The sequence below is a fragment of the Pimephales promelas genome, chromosome 4 (genome assembly GCF_988280905.1).
Source record: "Pimephales promelas chromosome 4, fPimPro1.hap1.1, whole genome shotgun sequence".
Lineage (NCBI taxonomy): Eukaryota > Metazoa > Chordata > Actinopteri > Cypriniformes > Leuciscidae > Pimephales > Pimephales promelas.
This window is the reverse complement of record NC_142772.1, coordinates 28,872,617-28,892,651: the sequence shown is the minus strand read 5'-3', so window position 1 is coordinate 28,892,651 and position 20,035 is coordinate 28,872,617. Positions and strand designations below refer to the sequence as shown.

General features: G+C 38.3%; 1 protein-coding gene across 4 annotated transcripts; it reads left to right on the top strand.

The window, feature by feature from the left end:
* The first annotated feature begins 5,328 nt into the window (after positions 1–5,328).
* dpf2 (double PHD fingers 2) lies at positions 5,329–19,999 on the top strand. 4 transcript variants are annotated; one of them, XM_039650007.2, is made up of 12 exons: positions 5,329–5,473; positions 8,388–8,548; positions 12,134–12,241; positions 12,443–12,621; positions 12,718–12,810; positions 13,791–13,875; positions 14,355–14,396; positions 17,684–17,821; positions 18,221–18,352; positions 18,429–18,541; positions 19,222–19,303; positions 19,753–19,999. In XM_039650007.2, the coding sequence occupies exons 1-12, from the start codon at positions 5,442–5,444 to the stop codon at positions 19,833–19,835; spliced, it is 1,248 nt and encodes a 415-aa protein (XP_039505941.1). In that variant the 5' UTR covers positions 5,329–5,441; the 3' UTR covers positions 19,836–19,999. The 4 variants fall into 4 exon arrangements, with proteins under 4 accessions (XP_039505941.1, XP_039505943.1, XP_088986360.1 ...); XM_039650008.2 differs by lacking the exon at positions 5,329–5,473 and adding an exon at positions 8,239–8,305; XM_039650009.2 differs by lacking the exon at positions 14,355–14,396.
* Positions 20,000–20,035: the final 36 nt, after the last annotated feature.

Genomic DNA, 20,035 nt, shown 5'->3' with positions numbered 1-20,035 from the left:
CAATTAAATCCACTAACAGATTAAATCCTATGGTGTACCTTTCTAATTTCAGTATTTATTTTTGTAAGCTTAAAGACTAATTTCATTGCATTATTATTCACATTCTGAACAGGGACCTGACTGTTAGACCAAGAATTATTGATCAAAACTCTTTAGTATTTATTCTGGATTTACTAAAACTTGCCAGTACATTAACTAGACATATCAATTAGCAGTTCTCACAGCCACTTTACTCAAAGGATTTGAAAGAGACAATATGAAAATATCTTACATCAATGTATGTTAGTAGTTTGTGCCACATGTATAACTCATATATGCTCTTTTATTTAATTAAAGGGATAGTTCACTTTGAAATTAATTTTTGATATGTTTTAGCTTACCTCAAGGGCATCCAAGATGTAGGTGTCTTTGTTTCCACAGTATTTTCAATTTTGACATTTTTCAGTCAAACCGTTGTTGTCTATCAGTCATACACTGGAGCCTAACGGCGTCCACGAAAAAGCATGCACAGAGAAGTCAAAATTAAACATGATTTAATGACTCGTAAATGTAAGTACACACTGATGGCCTAAGACACAAAACAAGCGGTTTTTGTGAAAAAACGAACAGTATTTATATCGTTTTTACCTCATGTAATCACAGTGACGTCCAAGTGATCTGAATCAGTTGTGCAACGTCCAACTGAACCGAACTGAATCAGTTCAATGTTACGCCGGAAGTGATCGCTTGCGTGTGACGTCACTCAATATTTACACAGAGATTTCGGAAGTTTTAGCTTTTACTAAACATATTTAGATATACCGAAATCGTCTTCCATTGCGGTTTCCCATATATCTAAATATGTTTAGTGAAAGGTAAAACTTCCGAAATCTCTGTATAAACAAAGAGTGACGTAGGCACGCAAGCGATCACTTCCGGCGCATGCGCAGACCGAAGCGACCGTGCCGTCAGATCATTTGGTCATGGCTATGATTACAAGAGGTAAAAACGATATAAATACTATTCGTTTTCTCACACAAACCGCTCGTTTCGTGTCTTAGGCCATCAGTGTGTACTTACATTTACGAGTCATTAAATCATGTTTAATTTTGACTTCTCTGTGCATGCTTTTTGGTGGACCCCCTTAGGCTCCAGTGTATGACTGATAGACAACAACGGTTTGACTGAAAAATGTCAAAATTGAAAATACTGTGGAAACAAAGACAATAACATCTTGGATGCCCTTGAGGTGAGCTAAAACATATCAAAAATTAATTTCAAAGTGAACTCTCCCTTTAAAACTGACGATCTTATGATTTTGCTTCACTGAAGCACAATTACAACAAGAAAAAAAACAATAAGTAAAAGTACAATAGAATTTTAAAGGTTAGACCGTTTAACAAGCAATTGGGTAAATATAGTAGATGTAAATTTAAATGATGCATTGCTAAAAAACACACATGACTTAATAAATATCTCTAAAATAGCATACGGTACTTTTCTACTCCACAGCAAAATACTGTGATCATTCATGTTTACTAATATTAATGCTATTTTTAGTTCATGAAAAATATAAACTTGAATTATTACTCGGAATTTGACGATTAAACTCAAAATTGCATACTGTAAATATATGACATTCCTGACAGATATTTTAATGTAATAATGCATCATGTTTTTAGTCTGAATGGGAAACAGCTGTATATGTTATCTCTATATTGTTGTGTAACGTTGCTGCCTTTCTGTGAAAGTGAATCATTAATAACTTTTTCTACACATCTGAACAGTGTATCTAATGCCTCTAACACCTGTTCAAATTTGCACCAGAGGACATTTTTCTTATTGGGCTTTGTCAGATATACTGTGGATGTTAAGTGGATCTTTGCTGCTGCTGCTGCTGCTGCTGCTGTACACATTACAATAGACTTACAGGATAAGATATAGAGACAGAAACATAATGGTGAATAAATGCTGATTCATGTCTGGCTGTGTTTTTTCTTCTTCTCCATAGGTAAGCCCAAAGGCAGTCAAACAATTGATGCTTTATATGGATTATATGTGAAACTATATAGATGTGTACTGCCTTACCCTGCCCTATTTTGTTGCAACAACTCTTTAGCTAAGACTAGAATTTATTATGTGTGAGAGAATGAGCAGAATTGCAGGTCAGTGCATGTACGAATCTGGTATTACTGCACTTACCTGTGAGACACTTTTCTCATCGCAAGTCTCAGCATGCATGCCTCTATTACTTGAATCTGTTTTGAATACAAGCAAAGTCTTGAATTTGCAATTTTGAGCCTTCTTTGTGGCTAGGAGCCAGCCTTGTGGTTTTGTGTGTTCAAGGCACTTTTAAGAGTTTGAGAGTGTGTGTCTGTGTACTCTTGTTTATTTGCAGTAGCTCCTCTATTTTTTGCACAGGCCCTGGGAATCCTTCCAACTGGCTTTATTAACACAGAGTAGCCCGAGTCCCTGACCTTACGATCACAATACCATGGGAACACCAGCTAGAAAGAGGGGAGTTGGAAGAGTAGGAGGAAGGGAGTATAAGGAAAAGAGTTGAGGGAAGGTGAACACGGGTCAGGATGAAGGAAAAGAGGAAGTGAAGAATTGCAGATGAGCAGATATATCAGAAAGGAGACCATAGATCACAGTCTATGATTCATTCATTTGACAAAACGCATTGTTGCACTTTCGTACACATTACGTTAAAGAAAAAGAGGGTGAGGCTCCAACAAACAACTCTCATAAACAGTGGATCTGAATTCTGAGTGTTGTAAATCTTTAGGAACTAATGTTTCACAGAATAGTAGCTATTGGGCCATGCTAATTTAGGCTTATGAACACTACAATCGCGCTCGGATCCGCAGATCGCCTGGATGAAGTGGTCTTGGCCCTGATGAAAATGAACTCAGATCATTTCAGGTGAGAAAGCAATTTGACCCAATGGACTAAGAAACCAAGCAGTATCAATTCATAACAGTAAATGTGTTGTATAAAAAACAGCAAAAATCAGGCTTGACTTATATATGTATGATATTTAGTGAAATATTAAATTATTAGAGTTCAGTTATCTCAGTAAGATTGTGCAGGTAATGTAGGGGACAGATAGGCTTGTGTCTTCCAATATATACAAAAGTGCATATTCATGGACAATCTTAGGGCAAAAGACTCGTGATTTGTTGTGCATGAAGTTACATTACAGATAAAGCATTTGTGGATTGTGAGCAAAGACACTAATGACAATAATGTAATCGTTTGTAGATTGGTGTGCACGAGTGTGGCTCTCTTGCGTGCAATTTTGGGAGGTTTTGATTCTGTTTTTCACCCTATAGTTTTCAATGTACAGGGTGTGTATGTGCGTCTTTGTGTGATCTCTCTAGGAGGGAATTACAGCCCTAATATCATAACCCCTGCTCTAATGTGTTCCTTTCCTCACTCCCATACTAACAGAATGTAACAAATAATAACCACCCAGGCAGCTTCTGCGAAATGCACACGCGTATAAAAACATTTCCATGGAATATTCTGAAAGTGCTCTGAGGAAGGGAGGGAGGATACTGAAAAGTATTCACAATGTGCTCTGTTACTTCAGTGCAGCCTTTGTGAACGTGTCAAAAGCTTTGCTATGTGTGTGGCTACTATTCACAACCTGTCAGTTGTTATTGAGCAAGACGAATCAGACTTTTTTTTACCCAGACTGCTGGGTTATGCCTGTTTCTTGGGTTATTTTCAAAGTGTTGGGTAGTTTTGTTGGGTTATATGTTTCACTGATGGTAGAAATTATGCACCTCTTCACAAACTCCCCAGCCTGTCAGATCATAGTATCTCACTGCTGGTTTGAAATTCAAAACTGGATCGGTTTGTCATCGTCATTTTGTCTCTTGTCCTGAGAGAAAATGTCCGGAGTTGATCTTTGTGAATAATTCAACCAAAAATGAGAATTCTGTTGCGCAAAAAAAAAATTAAAGGTGTGTACTTTTTGTATGCTTGTGGGCCTACCTGTCACTTTTTCACTTGCAGGTGTACTGTTTTGAACATAACTGTCTCAAGTTCAACCCTGTTGTGAAACAACCATCTCTTTATAATTTGTTTGTATGGCATTGTGCAACGTTTTTGAATCTCTATATACTATATAAATAAAGTTTACTGAATCTCAGAATGACCTAAATATCTAAAATATAACAAAGCTATATTTCAAAGTAAAACAAATTTTCTAAATGGCATAAATGTCAACCTTAGAACAACAACTAGGCCTACGACATGACAATAAAGCCTATATTTAAAAAAATCAACATCAGGATTTCCTACAATTGGTGAATTCAGAATTACAAACGTGATTTACGTATGCCTATGGTGGATTTAACTAATTCTGACATCCTTTCTGACCATATCCTTTGAGCAAAAAGCAGCTGAGAGATTGGCTCAGACGTCATTGGCTGCGTCCAAAATGCTGAATTCATCATGACGCGTCCTCACCTCCTGTCGAAATAGCCTAGGCCTGAAGGTATGACATTTGAGTAATGTTTACAATTATGTTAAGTTTATAGTATATATGAAGTCACCTGAAATATCCTCCTTCACTGCCGTTGTTCGGTAGTCTGGGAAAACCCAGACAACTTCCGGCAAATTTAGATTACAACTGAGAATGGTCAGGCTAGTTGTTAGGATGAACTAGAAAAATAAAGATGCGGTTGGTTGTCAGTTTTTTGTGTAAATGTACTTTTTTTGGACAACTTTTTCTAATTCTGATGTCATTTCTAGCGATAAATGATTATTTTTGCAGTTTATTGTTTGTTTAGTTATCACCACAACTCCCTCTATTTTTGCTGTAGATCATTAAACCTTAGCGCTGTCTCAGAAGTCTGCGAGGCAACAAGTTCTGAAATGGTCACGTCACTGCACTGCAGTCAAATGACGTCCAGCTCCACCTCCTGGTCTCGTCAGATTGACCACTAGTGCCACATCGTGTCCATCCGTGAACACTACAACACTAAAAGAGTTGGAATAATATAATGGGTTTGGTTCTTTCTTATTGAAGTTAAAATTCCGCCTGTTACACGTGTAGAACACGTATATTCCTAATATATGATTTTTTAATTAGTTATTCGTCATTTTATTAGTCATTTTTCAGTCGAAACACCCCTTGGTTAATTCATGAACGAAGCGATCGATTTGGATCTTCTCAATATGATCTAGTTTACAAAGAGCTTGTCTGAGTTTATTATTAAATGTAAGACAAAAAAATGTTTTCGGACATGAATATGTTGATGTCATCTTTTCTTTAGTCATTTAGACATGTTATTGTACTGTAGCCTACTGTAAGAACCATAGAGGTAAGAACCCAAATCTCTGCCTTCACGCGCGCGCCTCCTAAACGCCCATGACCCGTGACCTTCCTCTAAGGTCCTTCATTCAGCGCAAGCGCAGATCACCCGCTGTAGCAGCTCAGTAGAGCCAAGATGGCGGCGGTGGTAGAGAATGTTGTCAAGCTGTGAGTATTTTCATATTTATTTAACTACATATGAGCTTTTCATGTTGAAAATTTGATGTGTAACTGAAGTAAAAATGCAACGCGATGGGCAGTTCTGTTATTTGCTGAAATAGAGCTTAGATACACGTGTTTGACAAGGTTATCCGAGCTCTGGTTAAGTTAGCTGTACCAGCAGCTGCTGTGTCCCGCTGAGGTGAATGCTTCATTTAGCTTCCGTCTTTCAGCATGACCAGGGAGCAACGCATGTAGGAGGCTTTCTCTGTTCCTCTAATGAGTGTGCTAATGACATTGTGTCATAAAGTTTTGCGGGAACCATGTTAAGCGATCAAATGTGTGTTTCAGTTGTTTGTCAGTGCTGTGGTTGGTTATTTTGGTCTTTTTAGTCTCTGTTGTGAAAGCACTAGTTGTTTTAAGTTATTTGATTTCACCTGTCATATGTGGGTCTGAACATAAAATACTGATTTATACCACTTATTTTGAAGCAGGTTAACGTTACATTTATCAGATCCTTTCATATAATATTGTTTTAATAACCAAATATATTGTTCTGACTGAAATTATTTTTAATAAGGAGCTTTTTAAAGGAAGGGAAGGGAGTTATTCGCGATGGTTTCAGGCGATGCCGATAATTGCGAATAATTAAATATAATCAAATATTATCCTTAAATTGTATGCAAGTTGTAACTGCTGCGTAACACGTTCGTTGTGTCTGCTTAACTGAGTACGTACACAACTTGTGTTGTCTTTTAGCTGTATATTACTGCCATATGGACTTTACGTTGACAACTCATCTCTTACTGATAAAATAATTTTTACTAAATTATTGAATTGAATTAAACTTGATGTAGTAACCTCAAACCTGAGTTTGACATCCCTGGTAACTCCTGGAATCACATTTCATTATTCAATCCTATGTGTTTAGGACTCTGTAGCCAAATCCACAACATTCAGTGAAGAGATCAGAAAGGTGGATTCACACATCCAACCACAACATTTGGTAGGCTACTAATATCATTAAAGGTGTTCAGATCTGTCAAAATCTGTAAGGGTACGAGTACTCAGACTTGACCGTGACGATCTAATATGTAACAATGATCGCCCTGACTTTAAAAAAGATATTAGTCTATTTTTCTGATTGGTTATTGTGGCATTTTTTGCGGTACCGGAGATTTGATTGGCTAGCGTTAGCCAGCATGCCTCCTAAACCAGTAAAGTGAAACTGGTTTTGAAAGGCAGTCAGTGATGCTTGGAATCTCTTTGATCATGAAATAGTTAAGTGCAAGACGTGCATCACTTTGGTCATCAATAAAATTAAAGCTGCAAGCAGTGATGAAAGGGCCCTCAAACTTGTGGCACCGCCACCCTCAGAAAAGCGATTCATTTGGGAAAAGAATTATAATAATAAACGTAACAGAAACAATAAGGTCCTCTCACCATCGGTGCCCAAGCCCTAATTAAGTGCAAGATGTGCAGCGCCACATACATGCCATATACATCGCATCAAAATGAGAACAGGATTGTAATAGAATGTTGTAAAATCCTTGTGTTTTAGTTGCTCGTGCAGTGCTGTGGTTAAGGGAAGAGCGAATCGACAATGGGGGATTACCCATTCAAACTAGCACTGTCAAGTTCACGTGCACATTCGCGTCCTTTTGTGGAGATGTAGCCTAAGTTGTAATGGGTATAGATCAGATTAATCTAATATAGGATACGTTTGGTTTATTGACCCTCTAATCTCTGAAGGGTTATGTTTATTCACAGTTTCAGCACAAATACAATGCCTGATATTATTGACTGGGAAAAAACATTGCATCATAATCTATCAGTTCTTTTTTTCTAGTCGTATGTTCATGTTTTCATAGACATGTTTTCCTGTCACATTTTTATTTGTCAACATTAATTTTCGTAACAGTCTTAAAATATTTTCATTATCTTCATGACGGACAACTGCTCTCACTGGTAGGTAGCGCAAATGCAGATTTGAATGTGAATGTTCTTTGTGAATGTGATCATAAACCTTGTAAAAGGTTTAATAGACTTGGTGATTGTGAATAATTGTAATTTAGGAGTAAGATTGCATTTGAATCGAGATCTTGGATCTGTTAAAGATTAATCGTGCAGCCCTAGCAGATGCATACTTCATGGCTGGTTCTTAGGTTTCTATGAAATTGGATTTTTAATATTTTAACTGGTTAATGGGTGAATAGGCAGTCATTTGATGTTATTTAGGATGAAGCATTAATGTTTACACTACCAATTCAGTGTGGTCACATTTCTGATTCATTGGTTCACAAAACACTGGACCCCATTTACGCCTGTATTTAGTGCTGCTGACAAGGTGATCTTAATAGCAGGTATTAACGTTGTCCGAGTTGCTGGTTTGTGGAATATAAGTGCCTTTTGAAGCTGTAGCTCTGTGATTTGGTGTCTTGGAGGCAGGCAATCATCCCAGGGCTGTTTTGTTGTCTGGGCTCTAAACCCCTCAGAGCTCTTGGTTCTAACAAGGCAAAGCTTTAAGCTTTTGTTTCATCCTCTGTGACATCAACGCCCGTCTGTGCTCTAATCTCACAGGCTTTAGCTGGCCTGTGCTCTCTCTCCGGGGCTCTTAGCGGTTGCCGGGGTGACGGGCGGGATCGGCACCTGCTAAGTGGCTGGAGTGAGAGAGTTACAATGACTGGGCTGCATGCCTGCAAGACATCCCGCTGCATACAAACACTCACGGGCGGATAAGCTGAACTGGGTTGAGCTGGTTTCAGGGTGGCAGTGCTAGAGTTTGTGTTGTTGAGAGACTATCGCTTTTGCCCAACAGAAGATGACTTTTCTAGACTCTGTGTGAGTTTCGGAAAGCCCTTCTGGTTAAACTTAGTTTTGGTTCAAGCTGTTGCATTTATTGTCTCTCTTGCTCTGTCTGAAGGCTGGGTGAGCAGTATTACAGGGATGCTATGGAGCAGTGTCACAACTATAATGCCCGTCTGTGCGCAGAGAGGAGCGTGAGGATGCCTTTCCTCGACTCTCAGACAGGTGTCGCCCAGAGCAACTGCTACTTCTGGATGGAGAAACGACACAGGGGACCAGGTGGGACATACTCAGTCACAGAGATCAGTTTACAGAACAGGTTTTCGTTTCTTTTCTCTGCTTTTTCAAGAGTTGTCAAAATACCAAAATTAATTGACCGAAAAAACTGACAAACATCCGGTTTCTTTCTCAACTGTTCACTTATGACATAACTGAGAGAATACTTGCCAGGTATTTGGAAGGTTATTTTGACACAATTTTGTGTGCGTGTGTCCATTCAAGGGCAAGGAAACGCAAGAGAGGAATCAATTCAGTGTTCGAGTGCTATCTGAAACGTACGCCTCTCTCTCTCTTTCTGTACGTGCGCGCGAATCCTGATTTTCTCCTCCTCTTCCCCATTTAAAATGTGTAAATCGGCAAGACAAAACAGAAAACACGCCCAAGTTATAAACTTTCACTATATGATGGTTAAATTATATTTTAAACATTAATCTGCGAATCACATGCGTGCTGAACCATGGGGCCTGGTCCATACGGATTAACTGCGATCTTTTGCACCCCTCATTTTGTAACAAATCCTTCCCTCACGGGTTGAAATGACCCGAAGTCTTAAAATTATACTTCTTATTTTTTACGTTTGCATTTTATTTCATTTTGATATTTTTACTTTTTTATGCAATTTTCTTTTTGAGATTTTCTTTTTGTTTTTTATTTTATTTACCTTTAAAGGTCCCATGACTTGGGGTTATTTTATAATGTTTCCTGGGTTGCCCTTATAATGTTAGTATGTTTTTTAGATAAAAAATAGTCATAATTTAGAAATAAAAGGCATTTTTCTTTGCTTGATTTTTAGCGTCTGATTTGAACGCTCTGTTTGAAGGGATTCAGTGGGACCGGCCACTGCTGTGACTGGCTGACATGCTTACATATGAATTAGCTACTTATTACATGTGAAACTCTCAAATACTTTTAATACAGCTATTATACGTTTTTACTCTTACAGCTATCGAGATGACGAATAAATATAAATAATATAACGAATCTAGATAAGTTTTTAAAGTATTTAGATCTATTCCCATCTAGGGATGAGTTGCAATCTTCGAATAGTCGAACTGTGTTCAAAATTCGATCATAAAATTGCTTTTTCAAATATCATTATATTTTCGGCCAATTCCGATCTAGGACAAACAACAGAAGAAGTGCATTGTCGTGACCGACAGAGGTGGGTAGTAACCTTTACTGTCTATGGTAGTAACTAGGGGTGGAACGGTATATGTATTCGTATTGAACCGAAACGGTACGGGCGTCACGGTTCGGTGCACGAATTTACACGGAGAATACACGGTATAAAAATAAATAAAACTTGCGTGCATATTAATTAATGTAATGCGGAACTACTGTTAGATACGCTCTTTAGGGACACATAATCTGTACCATCGGCTACCTCTGAACGCTCGTTCACTCGAGCGTCGAACTAGACACGATAGACGCGATTTTGGAGCTCTATTTGTGTTTGGTGGGACTGCATAATGAACAGGCTGCTATGTCAAGATTGCAATGCTGGAGAGTGAGAGAGAGAGCGAGAGAGAAAGAGAGAGAGAGAGAGAGAGGCGCCAGGCGCGATAGAACAGTGGAAACATAAAAACTGTTCTTATATTTGTGTACAGTCGCAATAAAACACCACATTGTGCTTTTGTCACACTGTAAACTCTTTTTGTCATTGTGAGTGTGCTTTTTTTTTCTCCGAACGATAATCCACTTTCGCTCCTCGATTTTCGAATGGCGTTTTTGGCGGAAATTCACATCCCTATTCCATCACATAAAATGTTGCTGTGATGAGCATTGAGTAAGCAGATGACAGTCTGTTGATCGCGGGAATGAAGATCTTATGATTGTAACGCAGTTTCTGCACTCTCTCTAATGCTTTCACGAATGCAAACACGATGATGTACACAGTAAGAGCTTCGTTGTGCAGTGTAATGTGCGTCATTGATTTCATAATGAGTTGTCCAGATAAACTTGCGCTGTGTGGAAAGATTGTTCTTTGATCGCTTTCTGTATATAATTTGTTCACAATTTAAAAAAAGATTATTTTCATCTTACTAAAAGAAACGATGTGAAGTTTATATTTTAGTCATTGGCTTGACGTACTGATGCATAAACAGTATTGAATGTTTTTTTGGGAAAGATTACCTGTCTGAACTTTAACAATTAGGCGACACATCAGAAATTGTTGCTTGGGAGTTCGATCGATTTATTTTCCGACGTTCATCGAGGCCAGCTCTGTATTGGCCCAAGTTGGGGAAACGGTTGTCGATGAAAAGTTTGGACCAAACAAAACTTTGGGAAGTTGTCGGCGCATTTCCAGAGAAAATAAAATTAACCCATTGTTTCTTCAGTGGTTCGGATAAAGGAACTAAAAAATACTTTTGTGTTCATTTGTACATCCGAACACTGATCAACTGCCATGCTTTGCTCGTGTGCAAGCCATGATATCTACTCAAAATCTCAAATCGTGTTCATGCGGTTGTACTTCCTAGCTCATTTTCTCATGGGCAAGCCAAATTCTCTGGGCGGGCAAAGTAAAGAAAGGGGAGGTTACTTTTCCTTCGTATGGCGTCATATGGAGGAGATTCTAGAATAGCCCGTCTGAGCTTTCATTTTCTCAAAGACAGAGAAAAATAGCCAAAGCTCGGTTTACACCGATTAAAATTTCTAGCCACTGGGGGACCATATTCACAATAGGGGAACTCATTTTTAATGTTAAAAATGGACTTTTAAATTATTAGATTTGATAAATAAATGGTTATTTAGTAATTAAGCATTATTTCAACTTTTAAATTCAAAATGGCTCACACTTTCATGCATAAACCTTCAGCTCAAAATATCTTACATAGGGTATCTTTGCTGACCTCTCGTGGGAAAAAAAAAAATATAACTAAATGGCCTTATTGCTCTGTTTGGAACAAATGAGCTGTTCCTCTGGGTCCTAAAGTCAGTTTCTTCACTATGCATTTCAGAGACACGTGTATAAAATAATTTTTAGGGTATTTTAGGGTTTTCTATGTGTACTGAAACATCCCTCACATTCCATTCATTCCTATGGGGGTCAAAATGACCCACGAGGGAAGGATTTGTTACTTTTTGAAATTAACCACAAAATGAATCCAGATATATTGAAAAAAGATGATCATAATATATTGATAGCAATTAAAGTACATATTCAAAGTGGATTAAAAAAATTACAAAGTTTGGGCAGATCTGATGTAAGCCAGTAGGCTAATTCATAACTTATGGCCAATGACCGTAAAGGTATGATCACCCCTATTTTTAAGTCTAGTTCTTGGAATCGATAGTAGATCAGAGTCCCCCGATCTGAGTGATCTTGACTGTGTGGGCGGATGTTGTAGTTCAGATAGTTATTGTGGAGGCTGGTTCTGCAAAGACTTGAAAACAAAAAAAACTTTAAAATCAATACTGTATTTAACCGGTAGCCAATGAAACTACATCAAAACGACCAGAGATCGGTGCAATGTGTTCACTGTTACGTTTGTGATACATCTCAGGGGCACCAATTTTACAAAACAAAATAAAACATAAGAAATCACTGACTTGCATGTGTCTTTCATCTCACTCTCACCTAAGGTGTTGCCCCAGGTCAGCTGTACACTTATCCAGCACGTCGCTGGAGAAAGAAGAGGAGAGCTCTCCCTCCAGAGGACCTTCGTCTAGCCTTCCCATCTCTAAAGCCCGGTATGCAGCCACTCTCTTCCTCTGTGAGAGATCGTGTTAATAACAGTGAAGAGATGTTGTTTGTAATCCCCTGTGTGTAGCACGTTCATAGATTTGTGTCTAGGTATTTGTTCTTCATGTAATTTAGATTTCTGTATGTTTTGGTGATATTTCTATCCATCTCTGTGCAGTTGCCTATGGATGTGAATGTGTATGTTTCAGAGCTGGATCTGGGGCTTAAGAAGGACATTTTCTCCAGTGATGGAAGCAGCTTAGAGGCTCTTCTGAAAGGAGAGCCACTGGATAAAAGGTCAGGGTTGGAGCTCCGCACAGGAGAGGAGGAGCCCAGCTCTACAGAGCTCTCCACCGGGGCACTAAACTCCAGCAGCAGGGTCCGAAAGGTACTGAGAACAAGTGATGAATTGGATTTAGGGTGTTTATGTTGAAATCTCACCTTGCATGGTTATTCTCTCTGATTTATTTATGGGTGTGTGTAGAGAATTTTGGAGCCAGATGATTTTCTAGATGATCTTGACGACGAAGATTATGAGGAAGATACTCCGAAGAGAAGGGGAAAAGGCAAGGGAAAGGTGAGATCTTGATCTTCTAAACTTGTGCTTGTAAATATCATGTAGACATACATCGTCTATGTCAGGGATGGAGAACGTCTGTCCTGGAGGGCTGCTGTCCTGCAGAGTCAAGCTCCAACCCTAAAAAAAAAAACTCACCTGCTTTATGCCGAATTCACACTGCACGATTTTCAAAGTAGTCGGGTCACTGTTCTATTGGCACTGCAACGACAGGAGTGTTTACAAAAGAAAGAATCGCCAACAACTTCTGTCTGGTCCGAAAACTACATTTCGCAGCCAAATACAGGCGAGAAGTGATAAGGAAATAAAGCAAGGTCACGTGTGACACCGAAATCGTTAATAAAAATTATAGCCTGCTAGAAGATTTGCGATCCTAATTTTCTGTGCGCTGATTTGCAGCGAAAAGGAGAAAACAGATCATGCAGGAGGAAATGGTTGGGGAGACGAGGGGAGCAAGGATTGTGTGTTTTGTAAAGAGAGTTGGGAGTTAATAAATAGTTTTGCAATGTGCTTGTGTTGCTGCTGCTCAAGCAAATATTTGTACTTTGTTTCTGTTTGATATAATGGGCTATATTGACAATATATTAAAATAATGATATTCTGGTCTCTAACTCCTCCCTGAACATCCCACTGTCCTGTTGCTTGCTCTCTCATTGGTTGTAGGTCATCGCCGATGTAGTGTTCATTCAGATCGCATTCACACAGCAGGATTTTGAATCACCGACACGTCCACATATTTAACATGCCAAATATCTCACAAAACCTGTCGGCGAGCGAAAATCGGGCCTAAAATCGTTCAGTGTGAACTCTGCATTAGTGATCCTGAAGACATTGATTGCCTTGTTCAGGTGTGGTCGATTAGGGTTGTAACTAAACTCCGCAGGACAGCGGCACTTCAGGGCCGTCGTTCCCCATCTCCTGGCCTATGTTAGGCAAAAGACCTGTAAAAGGTTATAGTTACGATGATCATGGTTACACAGGGTCGTGGTGGTGTCAGCAGCGCTCGGAAGAAGTTGGAAGCAGCAGCAGCTTTGGAAGATCGGGACAGACCGTACGCCTGTGACAGTGAGTCATATACGGCATTCAGGGGAACCACATGACTCAACCCGCTGACCTCTGGGTGATCTCATCTGGAGATCGACTTCTCTTTGCTATAAAAAGGCTGAGCTCTACTGTATCTGACACAGTAAACTTGAGAATCATTTTGCAATCAGCTCGCTCTTGTCTATTCATGAAAGCCAGAAGTACAAAAAAATTGCAAATTATTGAAAACATCTCAAAAAGCCTTCTATTCTGTATGTTTTGGTTTACCAATCGCTCATCTAGTTATCTTAATCTTGTAAACCAGGACAATTTATACTTGATGTCCAATTCATTTCGAGTTTCATGTTGTATTTTAATCTCTGCATTTGTGTCTCTTAAATGTGTCATGATACTGTGATGCAAATGTTCTTTGAGTTTATTTCTCCTGATTTTCTGATTCTCGTTTTCAGTCTGAGTCTTTCTGTCTCTTCTTTCTCTTTTTTCTTTCTTCTCTCTTTCAGACACTTTCAAACAAAAGCATATTTCAAAATCTTCCGAAAGAGGTATATTGCTCTCTTTCTCTCTCTTTTTCTGTCTAGTTCTCCTTCCCTGTTTCTCTGTCTATTTCTTCTCCTTCCCCATCCGCTCATGTCTTGGTTTTCCGCTTTCTCTTTATTTTGTGTGCATTGCAAACACGATTTGTGCCTGACAAGAATGTACCGAACTTTTTATTTAAAATTAGGTTGTTGTTTTTTTTGGATTGTCTGCCTGAACAGCGTTAAGTGTGACAGCAGGTTCAGATGAAGACTTTTTCCGCAGTTAATTTATTTCCCCCCTTAACAAGCTGTACTGCCTCCGGGCCAGGTGAAATGTTCAGACACGTCCAAGTGGGTTTTTCTCGGCAGCATGACTCAATATAACTTTCAAGTCTGAGGAGTTACTGAGGAATGATCAGGGACCTACTGATACAATATTACTTCACTGTTCATAAGTTGTTTTTTTTTTTTAAGTCTCTAGTAAGTCATAAGTCTCTAAAGCTAACCAAAGCTGCATTTATTTGATCAAAAATACAGTAAAGTTTTAAAATATCAACAATTTAAAATAACTGTTTGTTTTCTAAATTAATTTATTTTAAAATGTATTTTATACTTGCATCATGTCTTCAGTGTCACATGATCCTTTAGAAATCATTGTAATATGCTGATTTAATGCTTAAGACACAGGTCTTGTTATTTTAGATGTTGATATCAATGTAGCCTTTATTTCAAAAAGAAATATTTTGTAATGTAAAAGTCTCACTTTGATCAGTTCAATGCATCCTTGCTGAATAAGTATTCTTTTTTTTTAAAAAAGTAACTCGCTTTTGAACTGCAGTGTATGTCTAGGTCACAGTAGAACGTTATTGCAATTTGTTTGTTAGTTAATCAACTGTGATACATTACGATCTTTTACTCATGCGTTTCTCTTTTTTTCTGCATTAGGCTTCTGTTTTTTGCACAATTATTTTCTTAGCTCATTCTGATTTTTGGCCTGAAAAACAAAAAACTGCATAAAATTAATTACTGAACATTTCTCCTGCTACACTTTCTCTTATCTCCTTTCCCCCCTAAAATAGTTCTGGGAACCGGGGGAAACCACAAACCTACCTAAATTGGCTCTTCTTATCACAAAAAAAAAATCACAATACTTTGAAATATCCCTTCCCTAGTTAATACTTATGTACATTTCTGCTTTTTATATAACCTGTTCAGCTCTTTACTCTTCATTACTTGTTCTGTGTCGTCTCTGTTTTTATGTTCTCTTCATTGCTGCTTGTAATACTCTTTCTTCTATTCACCTCGAGGTCGCTCCCTGTTTTACTCATTCCTTTTCTGATTAGATTCAAATAGTGCCTCTATTTTTAAGTTGCTTAAGGATTGCTCATTCCTATTTCCCCAAATGTGATGCTTATGGTTTTTAAGGGATAGTTCACTGAAAAGTGACACTCACCATGTCATTCAGACCAAATAACTTTCTAGTGTGCAACAGTAAGGATGTTGTCTAAAGCTGCGGTGCACACTGTACAATTTATAGTAATCCTTTACGATTAGTGCTTGTCCCAGTATCATTTACTATAAGTCATTCCAGACTATGGGATATCAGATGTCATTAAAGCCAGACTATACGGCAGTTAAGTAAGCAATAAGTTACGAGAGGCTGTGCTGTGTCGTGAATAAGTATTGCAAATAATAAGATTTGCAAAATTTATCTCCAATGGTAAAATTATGGCCAAAATCATACAGTGTGAACCTGGCTTAACAGAATGACCAAGCTGCTCTACTTCATACAATGAAATTGAGTTTGGGGACTAATCGTATTGAAAAAGGCTACTTGGTTGTATGCAAGCAAATTATCCATTTCATAATTACGTGGCTAAATAAATAACAGAATGATTATTTTGGTGAACTATCGCTGTTGTTTACAGGGTTCCTACGCAGTAAAATTATGGATTTGGAGTCATTTCTAGGTCTGGAAAAGTATGGAAAAAAGAAAACAGAATATGTACAAAAAATTGTGTTCCCAGATTATTGGCCCGATTCAGTTTTCTGAAATATAAAATTAAGAATTAAAAAAAAAATGTATCATACATGCATTGTTTTCATGGCAAAGGTTTAGTGATTTTTGAACACAATTGAATAAATTCAAGGCATACATTTTCATTTTTAAAAGCTCTGCCTTTTAACATTAGCGAGTCTCTTTTGAACTTCACTGATCGAATGTACATGTACCACTCAAACCAGCAACCGATAAAGGAACAAATGATCTGTCCTTGCTGTTCTTTGTTTGGTGATCATTCAACATCATACCACGATTATAGTATCAAACTGATGTGTCAGGTGAATATATGCAGGGTATATGCAAGTTTTTTCAGCTTCTTCTCATTTAAAGGTTGTTTCAGTGATTGTGGGTGACGTCACTTCTGTTTGTGTTTGAAGCGAGATCCCAAACAAACCAAGTTAGCTCGCCCGTGCATCACGAAAAACTCACACTAAATCCCTACAATCTGATATTCGCTAGAGCTATCCAAGTTTAGTCGAGCTTCACTCATATTTTTTAAAGAATTTAATATTTTCACACACAGTTCACATACAAAAAAGTCAACACTAGAAAATACTCACCTGTCCAGAAGAAACGGTGCAACCTCGCTGTCCGATTTAAAATTATTCATTTATTTGAGTTCTCTCCACCGTTCAAAAGCCTTCCCGATTATTGCAGATCTCGAAGCCTAGGCTGCCTACAGAGACGTGTTTTTTTTTTTTGACAGCCTGCTTATGGGACGGGCAGCTAGCGGATCGTTAGGAAAGATTAGATGAATGTGATCATTTTTGGTCGGGCCTGAAATTGCTGATACACCCTTTAGGCACATCACTTTGAGAAAAAGAGGGAAATTAAGAATGTTTACAGAGGACTGTAGTACTATACCAAATGAAATGCTGAACATAATGCTGCATGATCCATTTTATTTTTAAATCTGGTCTGAAAAATCTACAGAAAGGTTTTTGGAATGAAAATGCATAGGAACCCTGTGTTAAGTGATCTTTTGAGTAAACATTAACATTTACTGTGATGTTGAAGAATGAGAATTAATGAAGATCAGGAGAGCCAGGAGTGGTGGAATGATCTCTCAACTGTACATAGGAAGGAAGCATGTGGGCATGATAATGGTGCATGCATGAGAGAGAGCTTTTGGTGTGAAGCAGTCATGCTCCAGTCATGTGCTGAAGAACAGATGATGTTTTGGTGTATATGACCACTGAGGGTGCTTATAACTGTCATTTTGATGTCTGTCTGTGTGTGTGTGTGTGTGTAGTCTGTGGGAAGCGCTATAAGAACAGGCCTGGTCTCAGTTATCATTACGCCCACTCTCACTTGGCCGAGGAGGAGGGGGAGGAGAAAGATGAGATGGATATTCGCGAACCAACTCCACCCCAACAGGATGAACCAAAGAGTAAGCAATTGACCATGCTTTGTTGTTGTACAGACTCTGGTAGCCAAAGAGGCAGAGGCCATTTAACTTTGTCACTTGGGAGTGTCATGAGCTATTTAGTCAATATACAGCCAATAAAACCTATTATGGATTAAACACTTAACTGGTTGGCAGTGTGGTACACGAGTATTGACAGAATGGCTTTATTTTAAAACCTAGTGGGGTCCCTTGCCTGCTATCTTAAGTGGAATGTTGTACATAGCCAGTATCTCATAGTCCCTTCTACAAGGCAGCTAACTAGGTTTTGAGTAGATGTTTTAGCTTCTAGGGACAGTGTTGTGTTATGTAATTTTCAATTAACACTGATCAGTGCGTTTTGAGGTAATGTTGGATATTCTCTGTTCTCTTTCTCTTGGGCAGCTCCAAAAAAGGGCCCAGACGGTTTGGCTCTGCCGAACAACTACTGTGATTTCTGTTTGGGAGATTCCAACCTGAACCAGAAAACTGGCCAATCAGAAGAGCTTGTGTCCTGCTCAGACTGTGGTCGTTCTGGTAAAATAAACACTCACACTTTCTCCTGCTTTTTTAATTTTCTTGACCAAATCGTTAATCAGTTCTTCATCCTCAGGTCACCCTTCATGTCTGCAGTTCACTCCCGTGATGATGGCTGCTGTGAAAACCTATCGCTGGCAGTGCATTGAATGCAAATGCTGTAACATATGTGGAACATCAGAAAATGATGTGAGTTTGTTTATCACTGTGTAGTAGGGGTGTAACGGATCATAGTTTACTTCTGTACCTGAATTGTTAGACCTACCTGAAAAACTTAAAAGCACTTTTTAATTTCATTCATATCTTTGTTATGCTGTATTTATCTTTGCGTATAATTTTTTTTATTTAAAAAGTTAGGCTTGTAACTTTTGCTGTGGTATTCAAGTAGTCGGTGTTCTGTAAATAATAAATAGAAAGCTAAATTAAACGTAATACACACACTTTTTAATTGTTTTTCAGCTGAGAAACTATCCGATCCATGACTCAAAAACCGAATTTGAACCATGAGTTTTGTGACCATTTTTGAGTTACAAATAAATTTACTTAACCTCCTTAAAACTGCACTATGTAACTTTTGGCACTCTAGTGGTTACTAAACAAAGCTCCTTCTCTGTTTGTCTATGACGAGGCACGCAGCTCCTGGGCTACTCGACAGTGGTCTAAAATAGTCTGAATAAAATCACTTAAAGGTATACCGCATTGATTCAGGATAAGACAAAACATGGTTTGTTAATGCATTCATGATGTACTCGCTTAAAAAGTTACATAGTGCAGCTTTAAGGAAAACTAGTCTTGTGTCAAAATTGTTCGCTCCCTCGGTTTATGATGCCTATTTGGATTCTCAATAATGTCGTATGTTTTTTTCACAGGACCAGCTATTGTTCTGTGATGATTGTGACCGAGGTTATCATATGTACTGCCTCTCGCCCCCCATGTCTGAACCTCCTGAAGGTAAAGCAACATGCACCAATGGCTCACACACTCATACACTGCTGTTTAAGTTTGGGGTGTGTGAGATTTCAAAAATAACAGTAGAACATTAATAATATTTCAAATGATTTCTATTTCCAATAAACAATAATAATAATAATAATAAGAAGAAGAAATGTTTGTCAAGCATCAAATCAGTGTGATTTGATTTCTTGTGACACATGATTTCTACAGCAGTTATGGCTGCTGTAAATACAGATTTATTATCACAGGAATACATTAGATGTTAAAATATACTTAAAATTGTATTTAGTATTTTACAATAATACAGTTTTTGCTGTGTAAATGCACCGTAAAGGACTTTTTAAAAAACCTTACTTGCCATTCATTTTTGAATAAAAGTGTATACTCAAAGCACATAGAATTGACTTGCATACTGTTAAATCACAGATTTGTGCTTTGCTTTACAGGAAGCTGGAGTTGTCATCTGTGTTTGGCCCTCTTGAAAGAAAAGGCCTCCATATACCAGAATCAGAATGCTCCGCCCTTGTGATGGTCCTTTGGGAAAAACAGATCCTCGATCACATAGTTCCTGCCAAGATTTGTTTGTTTGATTTAAGCAAACAAAATAGGTGGAACAGAAGTTGTAGTGGAACAGAAAAGGGACAACCACCTCGGCCAGGACCTCAGACACAAATAGCGGGAGAGAAAGAGAGGGAGTGAGGAAAAATTGGCCTCCTTTTCTTATTCCTC

Bases quoted from the DNA above. Each gene is read 5' to 3' on its own strand.
- dpf2 (XM_039650007.2), top strand. From the start codon at position 5,442: ATGGCGGCGGTGGTAGAGAATGTTGTCAAGCT. The intron at 13,876-14,354 runs GTGAGTCATATA...TCTCTCTTTCAG, and splicing joins CAGACCGTACGCCTGTGACA to ACACTTTCAAACAAAAGCAT. The intron at 18,353-18,428 runs GTAAAATAAACA...CTTCATCCTCAG, and splicing joins CTCAGACTGTGGTCGTTCTG to GTCACCCTTCATGTCTGCAG.